This window comes from Schistocerca piceifrons, chromosome 6 (genome assembly GCF_021461385.2).
Source record: "Schistocerca piceifrons isolate TAMUIC-IGC-003096 chromosome 6, iqSchPice1.1, whole genome shotgun sequence".
NCBI classification, from domain to species: domain Eukaryota; kingdom Metazoa; phylum Arthropoda; class Insecta; order Orthoptera; family Acrididae; genus Schistocerca; species Schistocerca piceifrons.
In genome coordinates, this window is record NC_060143.1 from 197,075,639 (window position 1) to 197,101,478 (window position 25,840).

The 25,840-nt window shown below is 38.7% G+C and overlaps 1 protein-coding gene across 1 annotated transcript in view; it reads left to right on the top strand.

Annotated features, from left to right (window-relative positions):
* LOC124802658 (vacuolar protein sorting-associated protein 51 homolog) overlaps positions 1-25,840 on the top strand; it is a 134,336-nt gene that overhangs the window by 30,595 nt on the left and 77,901 nt on the right. The window contains exons 4-6 of the mRNA XM_047263564.1: positions 4,535-4,654; positions 8,701-8,841; positions 15,208-15,351. Coding sequence (XP_047119520.1) covers positions 4,535-4,654; positions 8,701-8,841; positions 15,208-15,351 — 405 coding nt within the window. The remainder of the gene's footprint in view (positions 1-4,534; positions 4,655-8,700; positions 8,842-15,207; positions 15,352-25,840) is intronic.

Consider the following 25,840-nt stretch of genomic DNA (forward strand, 5'->3'; position numbering starts at 1 on the left):
CTGTGGTACAACAACCGAGTTAGAAAACTGCTGCGGAAGCAAAGAGAACTCCACAGAAACATAAACATACCCAAAGCCTTGCAGACAAACAAAAATTACGTGAAGGGAAATGTAGTGTGAGGAGGGCTATGCGAGAGGCGTTCAATGAATTCGAAAGTAAAGTTCTATGTACTGACTGGCAGAAAATCCTAAGAAATTTTGGTCTTATGTCAAAGCGGTAGGTGGATCAAAACAAAATGTCCAGGCACACAGTGACCAAAATGGTACTGACTCAGAGGATGACAGACTAAAGGCCAAAATACTAAATGTCTTTTTCCAAAGCTGTTTCACAGAGGAAGACTGCACTGTAGTAGCTTCTCTAGATTGTCGTACAGATGACAAAATGGTAGATATCGAAATAGACGACAGAGGGATAGAGAAACAATTAAAATCGCTCAAAAGAGGAAAGGCCGCTGGACCTGATGGGATACCAGTTCGATTTTACACAGAGTACGCGAAGGAACTTGCCCCCCTTGTGGCAGTGATGTACCGTAGGTCTCTAGAAGAGCGTAGCATTCCAAAGGGTTGGAAAAGGGCACAGGTCATCCCCGTTTTCAAGAAGGGACGTCAAACAGATGTGCAGAACTATAGACCTATATCTCTAACGTCGATCAGTTGTAGAATTTTGGAACATGTATTATGTTCGAGAATAATGACTTTTCTGGAGACTAGAAATCTACTCTGTAGGAATCAGCATGGGTTTCGAAAAAGACGGTCGTGTGAAACCCAGCTCACGCTATTTGTCCACGAGAATCAGAGGGCCATAGACACGGGTTCACAGGTAGATGCCGTGTTTCTTGACTTCTACAAGGCGTTCGATACAGTTCCGCAGAGTCGTTTAATGAACAAAGTAAGAGCATATGGACTAACAGACCAATTGTGTGATTGGATTGAAGAGTTCCTAGATAACAGAACGCAGCATGTCATTCTCAATGGAGAGAAGTCATCCGAAGTACGAGCGATTTCAGGTGTGCCGCAGGGGAGTGTCATAGGATCGTTGCTATTCACAATATACATAAATGACCTTGTGGATGACATCAGAAGTTCACTGCGGCTTTTTACAGATGATGCTGTGGTGTATCGAGAGGTTGTAACAATGGAAAATTGTACTGAAATGCAGGAGGATCTGCAGCGAATTGACACATGGTGCAGGGAATGGCAATTCAATCTCAATGTAGACAAGTGTAATGTGCTGCGAATACATAGAAAGATAGATCCCTAATCATTTAGCTACAATATAGCAGGTCAGCAACTGGAAGCAGTTAATTCCATAAATTATCTGGGAGTATGCATTAGGAGTGATTTAAAATGGAATGATCATATAAAGTTGATCGTCTGTAAAGCAGATGCCAGACTGAGATTCATTGGAAGAATCCTAAGGAAATGCAATCTGAAAGCAAAGGAAGTAGGTTACAGTACGCTTGTTCGCCCACTGCTTGAATACTGCTCAGCAGTGTGGGATCCGTACCAGATAGGGTTGATAGAAGAGATAGAGAAGATCCAACGGAGAGCAGCGCGCATCGTTACAGGATCATTTAGCAATCGCAAAAACGTTATGGAGATGATAGATAAACTCCAGTGGAAGACTCTGCAGGAGAGACGCTCAGTAGCTCGGTACGGGCTTTTGCTAAAGTTTTGGGAACATACCTTCACCGAAGAGTCAAGCAGTATATTGCTCCCTCCTACGTATATCTCGCGAAGAGATCATGAGGATAAAGTCAGAGAGATTAGAGCCCACGCAGAAGCATACCGACAATCCTTCTTTCCACGAGCAATACGAGAGTGGAATAGAAGGGAGAACCGATAGAGGTACTCAGGGTACCCTCCGCCACACACTGTCAGGTGGCTTGCGGAGTATGGATGTAGATGTACATGTAGATGAGGATGTAGATGATATTGCTTGTCTCTGGATTTCCCCTAAGAATACTGCTTACTTGGTAGGCACTATTGAGGGAGTTTTGTACTAGTTCAGGCAATTGTCCCCTGTGGTTACTCCTAGCAGGTGGACCTCTTGGTCTCTTTAACTCTCTGACGACTACTACTACTACTACTACTACTACTACTACTACTACTAACAACCTTAATATGCACTTTTCTTCCCGTTTTGTGAGAGTGTTCTTGAACCCCTTGGGTTGTCTGGACACTTATGTACACCATTCTTGAAAGAGTGAAGCTGTTGGAGACATCTAGATTAAAGTTGGAAGACTTGCAGCCTCACTTGAGCCTCTTGTTTAGTTAATAGGTTTGAGAACAGTTCAGTCATCATTCACACTGACATTTCTTACTTCTTTGCCTGTTTACACATTTGTCTATTTTGACAACATAGTGTTTTCTAGACAATTTGTTTAGTAATAGCCGATGAACAAAAAACTGTGGTGAAGAAAATTTTCCCTTTTTTATTTGATCGAAAATGACTTACTTATGACACTTGTATTATGGAAGAAAGATGTCTATATAATACATAAATCTTACTGAATTAACTAAATATTATGTTGCCAAATATTTTTCAACAAATAAGGTGTTTCCCATATGTGACTGAACTGGCATTATAGCAAAGATTAAGTGTAGGGTAAGCTGCATTTGGTACACAAGTTTAGAGTAACAAACTTTTTAATAAAATGAAGTAATGAAATTAGTTATTGTTTTTTCTGTAAATTGATTAAAAGCTCATGAATATTATTTATAAATCAGCACTTTATAAAATATTGACTATTGTTTACTATGAGGGGCGTTAAAAAAGAAACGAGCTGGAGGCATAATTACAGAAACCAGTACCTGTATGTTAGAAGTATTGACCCTGACTTTGAGACACTTGTCCCACTGTGACACAAGGCGGTGAACGGCTGTCTCATAAAATTCATGGGGCTGCGATGTTTACCAGTTCTGCATGTACAGCTGGATGTCGTCGTCCGAGGTGAATTGTTTACCCCTCAGATCCTTTTTAAGGGGACCAAAAATGACCTAATCACAGAGAGAGAGGTCCGGACTGTATGGAGGGTGGCCAAGAACCTCCCATTTGAATTTCTGCAGGAGTGCCGTGACTGTGTTGGCCATATGAGGCTTTGCATTGTTGTGGAGCAGAATGACCCCATGGGTGAGATTGCCTGGTTGTTTTGATTTGATCACTTGGTGAAGGGTGGTCAAGGTTTGTGAGTAATGCTGGGAATCCACTGTTGTCCCGGGCTGCAGGAAGTGAATCAGAAGGGGGCCATTTTTGGTCCCCTTAAAAAGGCTCTGAGGGGCAAACAATTCACCTCAGTCGACGACGTCTAGCTGTACGTGCAGAACTGGTTAACATCACAGCCCCAGGAATTTTATGAGACAGCCATTCACTGCCTTGTGTCACAGTGGGACAAGTGTCTCAACAGCCAGGGTCAATACTTCTAACATAAAGGTACTGGTTTCTGTAATTATACCTCTGGCTTGTTTCTTTTCGAATGCCCATTATATAATACTACAGTGCCAATCTTTGTTGTCCATGGTACAACTAACTGCAGTGAACAGGTATATTGTAATACTATAGCTGGAGGTACACTAAAATTAAATTTCTAGTGACTTTTATTTGTACAGCAGCTTTTTAGCCACTAAAATAATCAAAGGTAGTGAATGGAATTTGCAAATCTCAGTGGTCCTTGCAGTGAGTGTATTGCCAACATCTTTGAAGCCTTATTCATTACAGGAATTTGCAGGCATATGGAGGTTCCAATACAGTGGTACACTCCTTGCTCTTTAATTTTATCGTACATGGCTGTCTGAATAGCAGACATCATTATCATTGTCATCATCATTGAACTGGAAGGAGAGGTCTTGTTCCTGGCCAGCATGATCATCAGACCTCACTCCTATGAATTTTCCTCTCTGGAAGTACGTAAAATCATTGGTGTATAAAACCCCATAGAAACTATGGAAGAACTTTTTTATAGGTTTCTAGTTACTTATCTCTTCGGACAATAACAACAGGGATATTTTAGGGAGTGTTCTAAAATTTTATTTGGTATGTAATACATGCATTGAGATGGGCGATCATCACTTTGAACAGTTAGTTTAAGCTTAAATTATTGCTCTAAGCTGAAAGTTATTTATGTCAATAGAAAAAAGAAAATTTGTTTCTAAGACATTATTTCCTTATCTCAAAGTACTCACTTCTTAATACTACACTATCTGTATAATTTTTGAAACTAAAGGTTTGAAGCAACCTGCAAGACCTGTTGAGGAAGGATACTAACTATACAAGAAGGTAAGCTAGTTCCACATTTCACAAGTACAGCCAAAACTTAAAAAGTGGGAACACGAAAAATGAGTTGTTGCTAGATTAATGTTGCGTCCTTTTGCATTGCAAACTGTCATTAGTTTGAATTTTATTACCTTTATAACTTATAATAACTATTCCATTTATCACAAAATGGTCTAAACATTGATTTAAATCAGTCTAAACCATACTATCTTCACCAGCATTTTGCATCTTCATGTTAATTTCATATTCTTAATGTTGCAGGAGACCAGGCAACAGATTACTGAACTTTCCGGGGTGCATTCATTATTAAAAAGGCTTCAGTTTCTGTTTAAACTGCCTTCTCAATTGAAAGCACATATAGAGGATGAAAATTATTCACAAGTAAGTTTCAATGACACATTTGAAATTTATTTTTATGTATACAACATTTTTATAAGTGTTAGGAACCAATGAAACAACATGCTGACTTAAACAGATAATTTAATGTAGATTTTTAGTATTGCCATTGTTGTTACTATTTATTTGAAATATTATTCTTTCAACACTTTTAAAGTTTCTGCAATAGCGTGACCAACAAATATGTATAGTGAGTTAACTGGGACTGAACAGGTCGCCACTACCTTGCGTGAGAGCTCACACTGTAACTGCGGGTTATGCTGCTATTGAGAGGTGGAAATACTCAGTGTGCAGTCCACATTTTAACAGGGAGCTGAAAGACTGATTAGCAGATTTATTAGCTGAGGAAATAAGCGAAGCCGTGGTCATATGTAATAAAATTCCTTTGTTTACTGGTGTCATTGGGTGCCTTTTTAAGATTAACCTGTTCATGCAGTCAAAGAGTATTGATAGAAATTAAAGTCACTGAAGTTCTGAACAATAGTAAGGAGGGAAAATTGGAGCATACAGTTAATATAATTCACCAAAAAATTAGAGGCTTAAGAAAACTACTGCTTAAGCAAAGAAGGAAATCAAAAACTTGTTGATGTATTGTGCTTTTCTGAACACCAGATTAACTTGTGGATAGAAATGCTGTATGTTGAGGTTATAAACTAACAGCTTTCTACTGCAGAACCAAATTTCAAGAAATTATATATGTGAAAAGTTGTACAATATTGATGAGTGATGTCGTAGTTTTGTGTATAGTACTAACTAGGTTTTTACCTGCAGCTTCGCCCACATACGCATGTTCTACATATATATTGTAACAAAAATAATCAATTATTGATAATATAATGTAAATGGACGGATAAAAAAATCCACTTACCAAGCAGGGGCAGGGGAACACACACACAAAAGGATTTAACTTTTACATACTTATGGAGCCAGTGGCTCCTCCTTCTCATGGAAGAGTTGAAGGGGAAGGAAGAGGGGTGAAGGAAAAGGACTGGAGAGGTTTAGAGAAGGGGATACAATTTAGATAAGTCACCCGGAACCTCGGGTCAGGGTAGACTTACCGGCCGGGATGAGATTTCCTTCTCATTTTTCAGAAAAGCTCTTCATCCACTATTTTACACCCTTGGGGACAGAATTATGAAAAATCTCTCCTTAAATGACATCTACAGTATAAGATCCACACCTCCAACTTTCAAGTTTCTTTTCTTAACGGTTTGGGCTGGGCAGTGATGAGTCAGTCAGTCAGGACATTGGCTTTTATATGTAGAGATACAAAGATACATAAGCTCTGAACTTTTATCCCAGTTACCTATGGGTTGCTGCACATTCAGTGACCATACATTGAGCTGCTAACTTTTGTTCCATATAGACTGATTGTTCAGATTAAACCTTATTCATTGTAACACTGTCACATGCAAGCTTGCCCTCTTAAAGTTTTATTTTCTGCAAGTTATATTTTGATTTTCTTCTTCTACCTGCATTGGCACAGGGTCGGCATGATTATGAACAGATTTGGTATGATTAATTTAAGGGGTGGCCAGTTACCCTTCCTATTGCCACCCCATTGCCCCACAAGACAGATTATATGTACCTCAACTGTCTGTGTGCGTGTTATTCATGTGAAAGTGAGGGAAAATTTTTCTAAATGTTTGTGAATCTGATGACTGAGTTGGGACTTTGGTACTGGCCTGCACAATTTGAAAATAACAGCAGTTTTTTTAGGAAGAAACAAAATTGGCTTCCACTTTTCATAACTTAAATGTAATTGTATATAAGCAAATTATACTGCCACAAAAATATATGATGATATTGTTGTGAATTATAGGTACTGTTAGATAGTGATGACAATTTAAGCTAAACTAAATTAGAAACCAGAATGGTACAGACTGGTTGGAGATTAAGGAGATGGGCCTTCAATAATTTAAAACAAACAAAGATTGTTGAGATATATCAACAAAAATAATCATTGTTTGAAAAAATAAGTACATGGATTGATAACAAATCTACTCACCAAGTGGCAGCAGGAGAATGCACATTTAAACAGTATTACAGTGTGCTAGCTTTCAGAGCTAGTTTCTCCATCTGGTAGTAGAATTGAAGGGGAAGGAAGAGGGGTGAAGGAAAAGGACTGGCAAGCTTTAAGAAAAGGGATAGAGTTTTGAAAAGTCACCTGGAACTTACCAGATGGTAAGTCTCACCTGACTCGTGGTTCTGGCCAACTTTTCTGAACTCTACCCTCTTTCCTGAATCTCAGCAGCCCTTTTCCTGCACCCCTCTTCCTTCCCGTTCTCCTGCTGTTGCTTGTTGAGTAGGTTTTTTTATCTATCAAAAGGTTGTTGAGAGTTTCAGAGGAACCATTGCAAAATGATTGACTGAAATAAATGTAAGAAATATGAGAGAATGTGAATGGGAGAGATCAAATAAAAAAGGGCAGCAGATGATCATTCATTTGTGTATTTGAAGTCCAGTAGAAATCCTCGGATAACATGAGTGATAAATGGGAAAGCAGGAATGGTTAGAGGAGAAATATAAAGTTGTGGAAGCATGCATGTCTTAGGATAGGTGTATGTTGCTTATAGGCAAATTAAAGAACATTTGGGATGAATGGTGGGAGGAATATGTGACAAGTTGAACAGTGTGTCAGAGTAGGGCTTGAACTTGCTCACTTACATGCAGTTATACTAAAAAAGAAAAAAGTGTGTGGCATTACTGTGTTTTAATGAATGTTTTGACTTATTATGTATAATTTGTGTGTGCTGTATACACATTTGACTGGTAATTGTCTTTCAGCAAGTAGCAATAGTCATTTCAGATTGACTGAACCCTTATAGTTTTTTTCAATCCTCTTCCACCCCTTTTTTCTCTTCAGAGTAATGTCACCATCAATGGTGTTTCACCAGTGTGTGTCATGACCTGCTTCAGGTAAGAAGATAATATGTTATATTCCTTTTATGTGACAAGTTGAAACATTGTGTGAGACTAGGGCTTGAATCCAATCTTTCAGTGAGTAGCAACAGTTGTTTCTGATTGACAAAGTCTTATTGGTCTTTTCAGCCCCCCCCCCTCCCTCCCCCCTGCCCTTTCCTCTTCAGAATAACAAGTCATCATCAGTGTTTGTCTTGAGTAAACATTTTGATTTTACTCTTGTGTCAATCCAGTACAGTTTCATAAATGCTCTTGACTTCTGATGTCTTTCCTCCTCACTACTTATGCTGTGAAAATCTTTGTTTATCTTGCATTGTATGCCCTTTGACAGACCTATCAAGAATCAGGTTCCTATTAAATGGCTGAGACTAAGTTGACCCAACCAAAGCATAAGGGAGTAATGATCATAACCAAAAAATGTTACTTATGCATGAGTTAGATACACTAAAATTTGAGGAACAAGAGAGATTACAAAACACAGTGATTAAGGGAAAAGGAGGAATTTACATTCCATAAAGCACCAGAGAAGATTTTAGCCACTCTTGAAACAAATTAATTTATAAAGATGTAGATGCATGTTGAAAACTAGTGCAAATAATCATTTTTTGCTTTCAGCAATATCTTATACTCCAAGAGAAGACCATTATTTTGTCTTCTTTGTTTCTCCTGTCTCAGTTCTTATCACTCTATAGGCATTTGAATTTTGATATGTATATTTGCTTCATGTTTTCCTCTTTCTTCCTCAATGTAATGCAGAGCTAAATAATAAGAGGTGTGAAATTATTTCAGACTTTCTGCTTGCTAATTGTTTATCAGTCATTGTATTTTGTGAGTGTGTTATTTGATGGTTAAAATGCAATAAAATGGCCCAGACCATTGCAGCTAATAGTGTAACCACTGGTAACACACTGTGTGTATAGATTTCAACAAAGAAAATTGAATGTTATGAAAGTTTCAATTAAGGTATCATTTTTCTATTTATTGGTGATTATATCCTTCAAGTAATGTGAATATACTACAAGATTTAGGATGAATTACTTATGTAACAATATGATTTGAAAAACAGATCTTTTATATGCAAATGGGTCCTTGCTTTTTTGTTACAACAGGCAGTACAAGATTACATCCATGCGCAGAGAGTCCTGCGCCAATATGGAGACATGGCTTCTTTCCATGGAATACAGAGTGACTGTGAAGTAATTGTGGAGGAACTTAAAACTCATTTAAGAGGGCAATTTCGGAGTAAAGATGTATGTTTATTTGTTATGTAGATGCCACATGTAATATCCTTAAAATGTGTGTGTGTGTGTGTGTGTGTGTGTGTGTGTGTGTGTGTGTGTGTGTGAGAGAGAGAGTGAATGAATAAGAGAGAGAGTTGTATATACCTTTTTCTATAAGGCATGAATTATTATGAATCTTTTAATTTGCTCATGAACAACTGAATTAGAGGCAGCTACTGTGCTAGAGACAGGGTACACTTACTGCCGTGTATGAAATACACTATCTGATCACAGTATTCGGACACCCTATGTAATGTAGAATTGGCCACTAGTTATCATGAGAAGCAGATCAATCAGTATAAAAGGAGGTGGGGAGTATCCTTCAGGGATATTTCAAACCTTCTAAAGCTGCCAAAGTTGACTGTTGGTGATGTGATTGTGTAGTGTAAACATGAGAGAACAACCAAAACCAAACCAAGACTAGGCACACCTCATGCACTGACTGAGATGTACAGTCGATCACTGCAGATGGAAGTATAAAAAGTGGCATGAAATCAGTGGGAGGAATCTCACACGAGTTCCAAAATGCTACCAGCAGTTCAGCTAGAACAGTGACTGTTCATAGGATGTTGAAAAGAATGGGGTACAGTGGTCAAGCAGTTTCTCATAAGCCACACGTTTCTAGTCAGTGTTTAATGACACTTGAAGTAGTGTAAAAAGTGTCACCACTGGACAGTGGATGACGTAAATGAGTGATTTGGAGTAATGAATCATGCTATATCCCTGTGGCAACTTGATGAAAGGATTTGGGTTTGGCAAGTGTCTGGAGAACATTACCTGCCGTCATGTATAGTGCCAACACATGGAGCAGGTGGTGTTATGGTTGTGCTTTTTGTGGTTTGGGGGGGGGGGGGGGGGGGGGGGGGAGGGGTGTCTTCTTATTGCGCTTAAGAAAACACTGAATGCAGAAGGATATGAACACATTTTACAATATTGTGTACTGAGTACTCAGAGGAACATTTTGGAGACTATGGTTATTTGTATCAGCATGACAGGGGACCCTGTCATAAAGCAATACCTGTGAGGGAATGGTTTGTGGACAATAACATTCCTGAAATGGACTGACCTCGCCAGAGTCCCAACCTGAACCCCGTAGTGCACCTTTGGGGTGAGTTAGACTGTCAATTTCACTCTATAACTCAATATCCGACATCACTACCCTCTCTGGTTTTGGCCCTTGAGTAAGAACAACCTGCCATTCCTCCACAGGTATTCAGACACTTCACTGAAGGTGTCCCCAGAAGAGTTCAAGCCATTATAAAGGGAAAGAGTGGACACACCCCTTATTAATGTTCACTAATAGATATCTATGATCAGATTGTCTTCTTTCCTGTCTCACATGATTGGTATGTAGTCAGATCTTGTAGTGGCTGTTGGTGTGATAGTTGAATGCCAGCTGGTCAAAATTGGCTACAACCACACATTTGATCAAGGTGTCTAAATTTTTGGCCAATCCCCCTCTGAGGATGTGCAGGCACTGATACTTTTGGTGCTACTGTGTCAAGGGTATTCTGTCAGTGCTTAGATACAGGGAAAACTGCCATGACCAGATGGCAAATGTTCATCAGAGGTCAATATGTAATACAGCCACTCTTGTTCTCTGTATACAAAAACAATCTGAGGGATATAGTGAGCAGCAATCTGCAACTGTTTGCTGGCGATTTTGTATTGTATGGTAAACTGTCATCTTTGAATGACTGTAGGAGGATACAAGATGACTTGTATAGAATTTCTATTTGATGTAATGAATGGCAGCTTGTTCTAAATGTGGAAGATTCTAAGTTAATGAAGAAGAAAAGGACAGACATTTATATGGTGTTTGAATACAATATTAGAGGTATCTTGCTTGACACTGTCACTTTTGTTAAACATCAAGGCATGTGGGCTTTCAAAAATATTAAATGTGATGATGGTGTGGCCCTCAGCTGCGTACCCTCAGACTCAAAGTTGCAATATTAAAAGTTTTGTCTGGTTTCATTGTCTAGGGGCTGGGATACATAGTTGCCGCATTACAAGCCAAATACTGCTGAGTCTACAGTATACAATATGAATATTCACATGAATCAAATGGTCGAAGGTTCCTATCACTTGGAAACCACGAATGTAATGTAGAAATTTATAAAGAAAAGATTGCAATAAATAAAATCTGCAGGTACTATCTTAACGACTTTAAATTGTGAGTATGATAATAGTGGTACTTTTGAGAGTGTGGTATATTTCTGCAAAACACTTATTGGTGTTGATGGTCCAGCAATTAAATAAAATATAAGTTGAATAACAGGGAAACAATAGATTCCTGTTGCATGTTATTAGTTGTGAAAGACAACGTAGCTCGCGAGATATTCACTTCTAAACGCATACTACATCTTCACTGTAGAAACCTCAGAAATCTCGCAAGTTCACAAGTCCACACTCTGAAGTATTTCTATCTCTAGCGACCACGCGCAAACTGCTTCACACTCCAAGTCCCTGCCGCGACTGTGTGTCCATCGCACCATCGTCTCCAGCACTTTCCGCGTCCTGTGCCCGTACTCTTCTCCCACTTCCATCCAGTCTCCCTGTTCACGAGTGCTGTGATTGATTAGAGTGCTCCCACCATGTCTTCAATCCAATGCACATTCACAAACATAATGTAACACGTTCAAAATACTGGATTTACATTTAAATAACTTGCAATTAAGTAAATATTCCTATGGCTGGACCGTAACATGCTCTAACATACATTGTTAAATACATAAACAAATTAAATAAACATATATCAAAGGAATAGCAAGCAAAAGTAGGCCAGTAGCCTAATGTCTATGTGCTTTCTAAAACACAGTAAATATTTGACCAATTTCTTCATGAATAGTATATATCAGATATAAACAAAGACATAGATGAATAAATATATTTATAAGCATGCTGCTACCATTTTTTCGTGTAACTGTGACACAATCGATAGTAATCGGCCACTTTCACCTCCAATAACTCCTGTACTATTCAAGTTACATCCCTGTAATTTATACCAATTTAGGCTTCCACTAATCGCTTTCTAAAGAAATGTAGATCAACACAATCAGATGAACTGTTTAGATTTTGGAAATTCGTTGCTGGGTGTTACTTGTATAATTTACAGTCAGATCTGCAAATAGTGGTACTGTAGATATTTCTTTTTGAGGTATCATGATTCATCTGGCTACTATTAATTTCTATACAAACTGTGAATTGTCTGCCATTAAGGTTTCAGAAAGTGTGCCACCTTTGGCACTCTCAGCATACAAGTCTCTTTCATCGACACAGCGTCACCATGGAATTCCCAGCCACTCGGTTCCTGGACCCCAGCTAACATTCGGCACCACTTGTTTGCTCCCAGGCCCTGGCTTGCCGAGTGGCCTGTGTGGTCACACCAACTCTGAACTTAGAATATTTCCAGGGCGCCACAACTCACCTGTTACCTCACAGGCACAACATAGCAAAACATCATAAAACACAATGAGTACATAATGTTCTTCGGAGGGAAGGCGAAAGGTCAACTTTGGTTTATTGGAAGAATTCTAGGAAAGTGTAGTTCACCTGTAAAGGAGACAGTTTACATAAAACTCCTGTGACCCATTCTGGAGTACTACTCATGTGTTTGGGAATCCCCACCAGTTCAGATTAACGGAAGACTTTGGAGCAATTCAGAGGTCTGCTGCTACATTTGTTGTAGTAGATCTGATAAGCATGCAAGTATTATGGAAATGCTTAACATATATCTCATGGAAAGACTGTGAAGACAGAATAAGACAAATCAGGACTTGTAAGGTAGATATAGACAGTTGTATTTCTGTTGCTTCATTTGCATGCTTGTACTTGTAGGTGAAGAGTCATCTTCCATGAGTAACAACATGTTGATGACAGGTTGCCATTGAGTATTGCACTGTATCCCATTTACCTGCTGTTAGAATCTGAAACAAATTACTCACCAGTTCAGTGCTTGACAACGTCTGGTGAGTGGACATACTATCCGGAACTTGCTCATCATAATGCAATACTGAATCCACATGCCCATGCCTATACCTCTGCTTTTACCACAGTACAGGGAACAGAGATTTGCAGGGACACAGAAACACTGTCATAGGTTGCTTGAAACATGAAAAAGGGTCACATGCACTGCTGAGTCATGATTTAAGTTGTTACACACCAACTGCGTGGTACGAGATGTCAAAAATCACATTAAGTGTTGCACCCACCTGCCAACAAGATGCTGTTCAGGTAGGTGGTGGACGTATGCTCATTTTCAGGATGTTTACAGGGAATGAAATAGGATCCTTCCACGTCTGTCATCATCTCTCACCAACAAATGATTCAGGAACCTTCTGGTCAACTGTGCATCTGTCCTCCTGCCTAGAGCACTCAGGTGGGAACCCTTTCTTTCAGCAAGATAATGCACATTTCGGACGCTCCTGAACTGTTTCAAATTGGTTTGAGATTCTCTCCACAGTTATGAAGGTGTTTTTGTGGCACCTCAGGTCAACTGATCTGAGTCCTGTTGAACAAATTAATGACAAATAAAGTGATATGTGCACGCTTTGATCCAGTTATGATCGGTCACAATGGGTTGTGACCACTGGTTGAACAGTCCAATATCAGAGTGACTCAACAATGTTTTCATTATCATATGGAGTGCTGTCCGTAACACAATGAATTGCAAATGTCAACAGGGTGAAAGGTGGTACTCTTTACATGACTAGGTAAATGTATCCATTTCAGTTGTTCATGGGTGTATTTGTAAAAACCTTTCCCCAATTGCTGATGTGTATCTGAAATATCAAATACATAAAATACTTGTGTGAAAATTATGGGACTTTGGTTCTGAAAAAACTAATAATATTAGTATGAAAACACCACGTGCAACAGTTGGAACTTTCTTTCATTTGCTACTTATTGAACTAAATAATAGTGATACTCTTCTGTATTTGCTAGACAAAAGAGACATTTTGCTGTGTTCTAAAAGAAACTAAAAGGTTTATAACAATCAAAATTCACCTACTTTTCACAGATGTTTGTAGACTTGCAAACAGAAACAATGAACAGCATTCAGCTACCACATTTCGATGACAACATGAATTTACAGAGATAAAAATTTCATGTGACAAATTATTAAATTACAGTAGCTACAGTTATTTGAGTCAGTTATTAGTAAGCTTCCCTCTAGAGGCCCTTGTACAAGTTGGAAAAAATAGCCATATTGTTTCACAGAAATGGCACCCATATCACATCAATAACTTAGTTCTCCATACCCATCTGATAAAATATCGTCTGCTAAAGATCAGTGTACATGCATTTGTGATGTTTTATATTAATTTAAGTGGCTTGCTGTAAATTTAAGTTTTCACCAAACTCAGAATACAGTCAAAGGTAATCCCTTCACGTCCTGAGAGGATACCAACAGAATCTGATGAAACGACATAAAACTGATGCCACATATTTGTGTTTGACACTAGGAGAATTTTTACTGACTGAGGTGGTGCAGTGATCAGTACACTGGACTTGCATTTGGGAGGAAGATGGTTCAAATGCACATCCAGCCATCCTGCTTTAGGTTTTCCGTGATTTCCCTAAAATCACTTCAGGCAAATGCTGAGATGGTTCCTTTGAAAGGGCATGGCCAACTTCCTTCCCCATACTTCCCTAATCCGATGGGACTAATGACCTCACTGTTTGGTTCCCTCCCCAATGTCAACCTACCAACCAAGAGCATTTGTTGATTACAACACAAACAGTTAGACAATTATGTTTTTATGAAATAAACAGTACAAACAATTACTCTTTGCAGGGGTTCCTATGAGAAATAAAGATTGCTGCTGATTCAAATTGTCCAGTAGCCACACATTTCTGACACAGAAAAGGTTTAATTTTCTGTACATAAACTTAAGCATGAAGCTCCGGGACTGTGTAATGTAATAGACTGAGATGCCACAAATGAACAATATGATACACACATTTAGTACACATCACAATACATCTGTACCTTCAATTTTTTGCATCTGATCTTTCAGTTCTTATGTTGTTCCACAGTATTAAATTAGTACAGCTATGTTTACATTTCTGTAATTTTCTCTTATTTACATTCATTATTCTGTAAAAGACGTAATTGACCATATGGATCAATGATAAGGATATGTAAGATACGAAGAGTATGGTGAAGGTGTAAATTTACAACAATTCGGAAGAAATTCTCAGCCTTGAGGGTTTGTGGTCTAGGTTAATACAAATAGGCCTTGTGTAGTTTCTCCTAACTTACTTTTAATAAAAATACTGTAATTTACGACTGGTGCAATAATAATTTTTCTTCAATTTAACTGAATACAGGCATCACCAAAAGAGCTAGCTGAATCAGTTGATTTATTGCTACAGTTGAAAGAACCTCCAGATTCACTGTGCTCTGATTTTCTTGCTCATGCACAAGTTCGCATGACAGAACAGCTACATATGCTACAAGACATGAAAGATCAGGTAAGACTTTCTGTTTTCCCTGTACACTGGCTGAAATGAAAATTACTGTCAGTTGCTTCTGCTCACATTACAGATGCAAAAATAAAGTAAAAATTTTAGTTTAAATATTTTAATCATTTGCAGTATTTACGTTATAATATTGTGATTCTTATAAAATGATAAAAAAATGATTTGGAGCAAGCAAATGTTTTATAAATAATTAGTTACCTAACTTGTTGACTCACTGGTGATTGTGATTGTTGGTCATATTTAAATGTTATTTATCTTTGCTCCAGTAGTCCTGAGGTGTTCTTTTGTATAATTTAATGACCTTATGTCATTATGATGAATTTGCTTAATAAAAGTCTGGTGACAACTCAGTCCCTTTTTTAGGTTCATCATTTATTCATAACAACTCTTTGTAGCTCACAGACCATATAATCTCACTGACATTGAAAGAAAAATTGAACTGAACAAAACACCTCGGCTTACTGATTCTCCCAGTTGCAACCATGATCACCTTTATGACATCTTAACAATCCACAAAATTTACTTCTTGGTTGAGATGATATAATTACAGTTTCATAATGAAAAAGATATTGCTACAATATTCACATTAAAATTAACTTGATATTTTAATTTTGTATGATTATGATGACAGTTTTTATTGATGTTTTCATTTTCTAATGCAGTTAACAGACTTTTCAAATATAACATATTTTAATCTTTTTCCGTATTTACTCTGTGAATTATGTAACTGTTTAATCAGATAACTCAGCAAAATTTTACTCACAAGTTCATTTGATGCATCTCATATTGCCGCTGCAGTGAATGAACCTCTTGAGTGGCAAGATGGGCAGCTAGAAGTACCATTATCAAAGGCTAACCAGAAAATTCTGTCTGCTATCCTTTTGTTGGGATGAAACTGTTACTTAATGGGCATGATCATATAGACATAATGTCACATATGAACATGACATACTGGCAGTTGCCTCAGCAGACTTAAGGTTAATCCTCGACCTGTCGTGCCTTTCTTGTAACGTGAGGTCATGAGAGACCCCAAAAGGATAAACAGTATCTAATTGCTGTTATAACATATATTTTGGGTATTATTTTATAGGATTTAGTTATGTAAGAGGACTATAATGAAATAAAGAGGTAATTATATGTTATTTATTTATTTACACTATGTAAACATTGTCTCTTTGGAACAAGTTTATCATGATATTTATTTCTTTATGAAAACCAAGCAATTTCTTTAAATCTAACAATTAATTGAGTTCAACACAGATATAATACTAATAAAAAATAGAAAGTAACATGAACTGATAAAAAATGTATAAATTTTCACACATCTAAGTGGGCCTAGTTTTTGTTTTGAATACAGACTATGAACAGTGCTTTGGTATGAGCTGGGCATATATTACCCTTGCAGAAATGACAAATAGATTTGAATTTTTCTATGTGCTCATCTTTGACAATGAATGCAACGCTTTCTCGTTGGTACAAACTCATCATCAGGTGGTACATCCTAAACAGCAGTTAGGAATCATGTTATACACTGTTTCAACTCACGAGGTAAAGTTGTTATAGTTTCTCGTAAATGCAGTTGAGGGCGACCCAGTTCAAATGCCAGTGTTTTCAAGAAAACTTTACATTCCATTTTGTATGCCTGATTTACTGTGTCCAGTATTATGTGAGCATTCAGTGCACCAATGTCCAGGAAAGTAAAGAGCAGCTGCAGTGGCCATGGGTGTGCAAACTGATGCAACAGAGTAGCTGCGGGTAAGTTGGTCCACTACATCAACACCCCATTTTGTTTTATGGTAAAAGCTTATAATTAAAGGAATTTTCCTGTGTGCACTATCATCTGACACCAGTATGATGTATTGTTGAAGGAAGTATTACTGTTTTGTTCTTCTTTGGGCAATAAAACAGCAAAGTGATTGTTGATTGATAGCCAAAAATTGTTAAACATTCTTGCTACCCTTCTGCTTGAATTCACTTGGAAATTCTGGTTTATTTTTTCGAAGTGTACCAACCACTGTCAATCTGTGATCTTTCAGTAGTTCTTCTGCTAAAGGAATGCTTGTGAACCAATTTTCCATGGTCACATTTGGTCCAGTACCTGATATGGGAGCAGTTATCTGCTTGACAAGTGCGTTGGTCGAACTGTCTTGATAAAAAGGTCTTTCCGGCTGTTCACCAACATAAATCTCTAATGCATATTTCACAGATTTGCTGGGCATGTATTGATGAAATCATCGTGATCCTCTGTAATTCTCTAGCATCTCATCCACTGTAACTTACTCATTGCTTCTATAGTGTTTCTCACATTTGTTGACAAAGATATTGTATAACTGCCTCATTTGTGCCAACTTGTCTGTTAGACTTCGCCTCCACCTGTGCGAATGTCGTCAAATCTAAGAGCTTTAAGTAAAAACTGAAATCAATGTTTAGACATAACAGCACAACAGAAATCAATGCCAGTTCCATCAGTAATCCAAATGTCATCAATTGAAGTATGTGACGACTTATGTAACCCTGTTATGTACATGACGCCAAACAAAGCTTTCAACTCAGTCAAATCAGTAAGCCCACAGTCTCATTCTCTGTCATAATTTATCCACATTGATGTTATTTTTATATTTATGCAGTCTACCATGTGCTGCAACATTTCTAAGTCAATAAACAATAACCAAGATTCTAAAGGGTTACTAAACTTGCGTGCTGTTCCTTGGGGACCTGGTTGTTCTGTGACAGTATTATGTAGTTGTCTTCTGACAGCCCATTGGTAGGGATGAAGTCATCATCTAACAGCCTGTTGCTAGGGAGTTTTTTTCCATTTTCAAAGAACAGTGTACGTTCCGTCTCTTTGTCTTTCTTTGACAGAATAGAAATTATGCGATAATAAATTTGATAATGAAATGTCATCTTCGTTACTATTTGAGGATTCTAGCAGTTGAAGATGTTCTTGAGGATTGTTATCTTTTCAGTCTCGCTCTGACACTGTGTCATGATCACTAACTTCCTCTGGAAAATCGACATTCTCTCCTTCACCACCAATAATTTTGTCGTTTTCCTCTTCCAGCCATCTCAGAATTCATTCACGCTGTCATTTGTCCATGTTTATTTTATTTGAACTGCTCTACAACAAAATGAATCATTAATATAAACACTGTAACACACAAAAAAAAAAAAAAAAAAAAAAACAAATAAAGGAACCTTTAGAATTTCACTTATGCCAGTCGTCGCGTGGGGTCCCTCAACACCTCATGCAGAAACACACATCTGCACCAAATGGCACACACGCACAGACTAATTCTTGCCAGTGCGGTTGTTAAATATTGTCCCTTTTAGGAAGCTGTCAAGAGTAATAGACAGCTGGAAAAATTTTAAAAGTACGTAATTGCCATTTATGTAGAAGCTAGGCTTCTGAAGACAGGGATGGGGAGTATGACATAGATGGTGACATGGAAAAGATAGCCACTCAGACTGGCAACACGAATGTGCATTTCGTGGGACTGTTTCAGCGTCACGATCGGCCTCATCTTAATACAGCCGTCAGGCATAATAACATGAGACTAGGGGGTGCACTGATGACAGAAGGCATGAGTCACATTTCAGTGGTGTCGGTGGAGTCTATCAGCAGGACGGGTTTCACTAAACATGGCCTGCACCTCAACAGGTATGGAAAGGGGAGGTTGGCAAAGCTTATAGGTGACAGCATATGTGGGGATGGTGGGATCACTCATGGGAAAATTCCTGTAGTAATGGGTGTTAGAGCTGTACCTCTTTTAGATTGAAGTCAGCTGATAGGTATTCCTGCTTAAGGGAAGTCTCTCTAACAAAGAAACCACTTTACACTAAGCTTAGGTATCCGATTAATGAGGGATTTAGTATATTTCATCAAATATACAAGGTATTAGAGACAAAGTTAGTGAACTGCTTATAGATGTTGACTCTGAAATTATTGGTATATCTGAACACTTCTTAAATAAGGAGATCATTCAGAGGCTTCCTTTACCAGGATACAGGTGTTTGCTGGCAGCTTTTCTAGGAGCTCTTTGTGGTGTGGGGGAGTAGCCATGTATGTGACAAACGGCATCCCATTTGAGTCAATTGATGTTTCAAAGTACTGCACTGAAAAGGTGTTTGAATGTTGTGCAGGTGTGGTTAAATTTAGTGGAGCTAAACTTCTAACTGTTGTTATTTATAGATCCCCAGACTCCGATTTCACAACATTTTTGCTAAAGCTAGAGGGGGTTCTTGGTTCACTTTGTAGAAAATACAAAAAGTTAGTTATATGTGGTGACTTCAATATTAATCGTATAAGTGATTGTGCAAGGAAGAGGATGCTGGTAGACCTCCTTAATTCATATAATCTTATGCAAACCATATTCTTTCCAACGAGAGTGCAAGGGAGCAGTAGAACAACCATAGACAACATTTTTGTTCATTCCTTATTACTAGAAGGGCATTCTGTTAGCAAAAAGGTGAATGGCCTTTCAGATCATGATGCACAAATTTTAACTCTAAAAGATTTTTGTGCTGCAACACATGTTAAATATAGTTATCAACTTTTTTAGGAAAGCTGATCCAGTTGCTTTAGAGACCTTTGTAAACCTTATCAAGGAACAAGAGTGGCAAGATGTTTATAGTGCTGATACAGTAGACGATAAATATAATGCTTTCCTCAAGACTTTTCTCGTGCTCTTTGAAAGTTGCTTTCAGTTAGAACGTTCAAAGCAGGGTACTAGCACAAACAGGCAGCCTGGGTGGCTGACTAGAGGGATAAGAATATCCTGTAGAACAAAGTGGCAATTATATCAAAACGTTAGGAATAGTCAAAATGTGAATGCAGCAGCCCATTACAAACAGTATTGTAAGGTGCTTAAAAAAGTTGTTAGGAAGGCAAAAAGTATGTGGTATGCAGATAGAATAGCTAACTCTCAGGATAAAATTAAAACCATATGGTCAGAATATAATAGAGGGAAACATTCCACGCGGGTAAAATATATTTAAAAACAAAGTTGATGTGACTTACCATACGAAAGCGCTGGCAGGTAGATAGATACACAAACACACACATACAGACACACAAAATTCAAGCTTTCGCAACCAATGGTTGCTTCATCAGGAAAGAGGGAAGGAGAGGGAAAGACGAAAGGATGTGGGTTTTAAGGGAGAGGGTAAGGAGTCATTCCAATCCCGGGAGCGGATGTCTGCTTGTGTCTGTGTATGTGTGGATGTATATGTGTGTGTGTGCGAGTGTATACCTGTCCTTTTTTCCCCCTAAGGTAAGTCTTTCCGCTCCCGGGATTGGAATGACTCCTTACCCTCTCCCTTAAAACCCACATCCTTTCATCTTTCCCTCTCCTTCCCTCTTTCCTGACAAAGCAACCATTGGTTGCGAAAGCTTCAATTTTGTGTGTATGTATGTGTTTGTTTGTGTATCTATCGACCTGCCAGTGCTTTCGTATGGTAAGTCACATCATCTTTGTTTTTAAATATATTTTTCCCGCGTGGAATGTTTCCCTCTATTATATTCATATCATTAATTTGAACCCAACAATTACGTTTGTTATTGTCACTGTTGCATTTCAAAATCTTTTCTGTCATCTTATTTTCTCTTTCTGTTTTTGCCAGTAGGTTCACTTTGTATTCACCTTCTCCTTTTTACCGTAATCTACTATACAATTTTATCCCGCCTATGTATACTCAATAATACGTAACCCACTTCCATACCATAACCAAAATATTTTTTTTCCACTTTCAACACTACTGCTGCTATAAAATCTGCCGTTTCTAGTTCACAAACAGTTCCTTTCACCTATTAAACAACCATTTCGGCTAGTTCTAATAACTTTCGCTGTATTTCCATTTGCGTTTTTCCCACATCATTGATCATTTTTAGCCGCTTCCTACAGGTTTTAACGTCATTATTTCTTGGTCAGACAATTGTTAGCCTCATTCTCATAATCTGCCACCACAAAACCACTCCTTTTAATACATTTACACGTAGTTTTTTCGAAATTTTCGCGAATTTCTCCATCCCTTTAACGTGTTTTGGCGGCAACACAACCACCTAACCTTTATGCACATCGTTGTCTACCAACCCAAGTTCACCACAGGATCAACACAGCCCAGCTTTAACCAACACTTTTTCGCCTTTTTTCACACCAGATCTCCAGTTAAAAAGCCTTTACAAATGTCTGCTTGTGTCTGTGTATGTGCGGATGGATATGTGTGTGTGTGCGAGTGTGTACCTGTCCTTTTGTCCCCCTGAGGTAAGTCTTTCCGCTCCCGGGATTGGAATGACTTCTTACACTCTCCCTCAAAACCCACATCCTTTCATCTTTCCCTCTCCTTCCCTCTTTCCTGACGAAGCAACCATTGGTTGCGAAAGCTTCAATTTTGTGTGTATGTATGTGTTTGTTTGTGTATCTATCGACCTGCCTGCACTTTCGTATGGTAAGTCACATCATCTTTGTTTTTAAATAAACCATATGGTCAGTCGTCCCCCCATGAACCATGGACCTTGCCGTTGGTGGGGAGGCTTGCGTGCCTCAGCGATACAGATAGCCGTACCGTAGGTGCAACCACAACGGAGGGGTATCTGTTGAGAGGCCAGACAAACGTGTGGTTCCTGAAGAGGGGCAGCAGCCTTTTCAGTAGTTGCAAGGGCAACAGTCTGGATGATTGACTGATCTGGCCTTGTAACAATAACCGAAACGGCCTTGCCGTGCCGGTACTGTGAACGGCTGAAAGCAAGGGGAAACTACAGCCGTAATTTTTCCCGAGGGCATGCAGCTTTACTGTATGATTACATGATGATGGCGTCCTCTTGGGTAAAATATTCCGGAGGTAAAATAGTCCCCCATTCGGATCTCCGGGCGGGGACTACTCAAGAGGATGTCGTTATCAGGAGAAAGAAAACTGGCGTTCTACGGATCGGAGCGTGGAATGTCAGATCCCTTAATCGGGCAGGTAGGTTAGAAAATTTAAAAAGGGAAATGGATAGGTTGAAGTTAGATATTGTGGGAATTAGTGAAGTTCGGTGGCAGGAGGAACAAGACTTCTGGTCAGGTGACTACAGGGTTATAAACACAAAATCAAATAGGGGTAATGCAGGAGTAGGTTTAATAATGAATAGGAAAATAGGAATGCGGGTAAGCTACAACAAACAGCATAGTGAACGCATTATTGTGGCCAAGATAGATACGAAGCCCACACCTACTACAGTAGTACAAGTTTATATGCCAGGACAGAAATGAAAGAGGAAGCCGCCTGGTAGAATTTTGCACAGAGCACAACATAATCATAACTAACACTTGGTTTAAGAATCATGAAAGAAGGTTGTATACATGGAAGAACCCTGGAGATACTAAAAGGTATCAGATAGATTATATAATGGTAAGACAGAGATTTAGGAACCAGGTTTTAAATTGTAAGACATTTCCAGGGGCAGATGTGGACTCTGACCACAATCTATTGGTTATGACCTGTAGATTAAAACTGAAGAAACTGCAAAAAGGTGGGAATTTAAGGAGATGGGACCTGGATAAACTGAAAGAACCAGAGGTTGTACAGAGATCCAGGGAGAGCATAAGGGAGCAATTGACAGGAATGGGGGAAATAAATACAGTAGAAGAAGAATGGGTAGCTTTGAGGGATGAAGTAGTGAAGGCAGCAGAGGATCAAGTAGGTAAAAAGACGAGGGCTAGTAGAAATCCTTGGGTAACAGAAGAAATATTGAATTTAATTGATGAAAGGAGAAAATATAAAAATGCAGTAAGTGAAACAGGCAAAAAGGAATACAAACGTCTCAAAAATGAGATCGACAGGAAGTGCAAAATGGCTAAGCAGGGATGGCTAGAGGACAAATGTAAGGATGTAGAGGCCTATCTCACTAGGGGTAAGATAGATACCGCCTACAGGAAAATTAAAGAGACCTTTGGAGATAAGAGAACGACTTGTATGAATATCAAGAGCTCAGATGGAAACCCAGTTCTAAGCAAAGAAGGGAAAGCAGAAAGGTGGAAGGAGTATATAGAGGGTCTATACAAGGGTGATGTACTTGAGAACAATATTATGGAAATGGAAGAGGATGTAGATGAAGATGAAATGGGAGATATGATACTGCGTGAAGAGTTTGACAGAGCACTGAAAGACCTGAGTCGAAACAAAGCCCCCGGAGTAGACAATATTCCATTGGAACTACTGACGGCCGTGGGAGAGCCAGTCCTGACAAAACTCTACCATCTGGTGAGGAAGATGTATGAGACAGGCGAAATACCCTCAGACTTCAAGAAGAATATAATAATTCCAATCCCAAAGAAAGCAGGTGTTGACAGATGTGAAAATTACCGAACTATCAGCTTAATAAGTCACAGCTGCAAAATACTAACACGAATTCTTTACAGACGAATGGAAAAACTAGTAGAAGCCAACCTCGGGGAAGATCAGTTTGGATTCCGTAGAAACACTGGAACACGTGAGGCAATACTGACCTTACGACTTATCTTAGAAGAAAGATTAAGGAAAGGCAAACCTACGTTTCTAGCATTTGTAGACTTAGAGAAAGCTTTTGACAATGTTGACTGGAGTACTCTCTTTCAAATTCTAAAGGTGGCAGGGGTAAAATACAGGGAGCGAAAGGCTATTTACAATTTGTACAGAAACCAGATGGCAGTTATAAGAGACGAGGGACATGAAAGGGAAGCAGTGGTTGGGAAGGGAGTAAGACAGGGTTGTAGCCTCTCCCCGATGTTGTTCAATCTGTATATTGAGCAAGCAGTAAAGGAAACAAAAGAAAAATTCGGAGTAGGTATTAAAATTCATGGAGAAGAAATAAAAACTTTGAGGTTGGCCGATGACATTGTAATTCTGTCCGAGACAGCAAAGGACTTGGAAGAGCAGTTGAATGGAATGGACAGTGTCTTGAAAGGAGGATATAAGATGAACATCAACAAAAGCAAAACAAGGATAATGGAATGTAGCCTAATTAAGTCGGGTGATGCTGAGGGAATTAGATTAGGAAATGAGGCACTTAAAGTAGTAAAGGAGTTTTGCTATTTGGGGAGCAAAACAACTGATGATGGTCGAAGTAGAGAGGATATAAAATGTAGGCTGGCAATGGCAAGGAAAGCGTTTCTGAAGAAGAGAAATTTGTTAACATCCAGTATTGATTTAAGTGTCAGGAAGTCATTTCTGAAAGTATTCGTATGGAGTGTAGCCATGTATGGAAGTGAAACATGGACGATAAATAGTTTGGACAAGAAGAGAATAGAAGCTTTCGAAATGTGGTGCTACAGAAGAATGCTGAAGATTAGATGGGTAGATCACATAACTAATGAGGAAGTATTGAATAGGATTGGGGAGAAGAGAAGTTTGTGGCACAACTTGACCAGAAGAAGGGATCGGTTGGTAGGACATGTTCTGAGGCATCAAGGGATCACCAATTTAGTATTGGAGGGCAGCGTGGAGGGTAAAAATCGTAGAGGGAGACCAAGAGATGAATACACTAAGCAGATTCAGAAGGATGTAGGTTGCAGTAGGTACTGGGAGATGAAAAAGCTTGCACAGGATAGAGTAGCATGGAGAGCTGCATCAAACCAGTCTCAGGACTGAAGACCACAACAACAACATGGTCAGTCGTAAAGGAAGTGGATGGTCTGCAGAGACAGGTCGAGGATATAGAATCAGTGTGTAGTGGGAATGTCCATGTTACTGATAAGTCGCATATATGTACTGTATTTAATAATCACTTTCTGAATATAGTAGGTGAACTAAATAGATACCTAGTCCCAACAGGGAATCATATAGCGCTCGTAGAAAAAAGTGTTCCGAGACTGTTACCTGAAATGCCCCTCCATGATACTGACAAGAGGGAGATTGAGCTAATAATTAAATCACTAAAGACCAAGAACTCTCATGGATATGACGGGGTATCTAGAATAATACTGAAGTATTGTTCTATGTATGTTAGCTCAGTACTTAGTCATATCTGTAACTTTTCCTTTAGGAGTGGTCGGTTTCTTGACCGATTAAAGTACTCGGTAGTGAAGCCACTTTATAAAAAGGGAGACAGGGATAATGTTGACAATTATAGACCTATTTCTATGCCATCGGTGTTTGCTAAAGTTATCGAGAGGGTTGTATATACAAGGTTACTGGAGCATTTAAATTCACTTAATTTGCTGTCAAGTGTTGGTTTTAGAAATGGTTTAACAACTGAAAATGCTATATTATCTTTTCTCTGTGAGGTTTTGGATGGATTAAATAAAAGGTTGCGAATGCTAGCTGTTTTCTTTGATTGAATGATGGCTTTTGACAGTGTTGACCACAAAATATTACTGCAGGAGTTGGACCATTATGGAGTAAGGGGAGTAGCTTACAATTGGTTCGCCTCTTACTTTAAGAACAGAAAGCAGAAGGTAATTCTTTGCAATATTTAGAGTGGTAGTGATGTTCAGTCCCAATGTGGCACTGTTAAGTGGGGCATTCC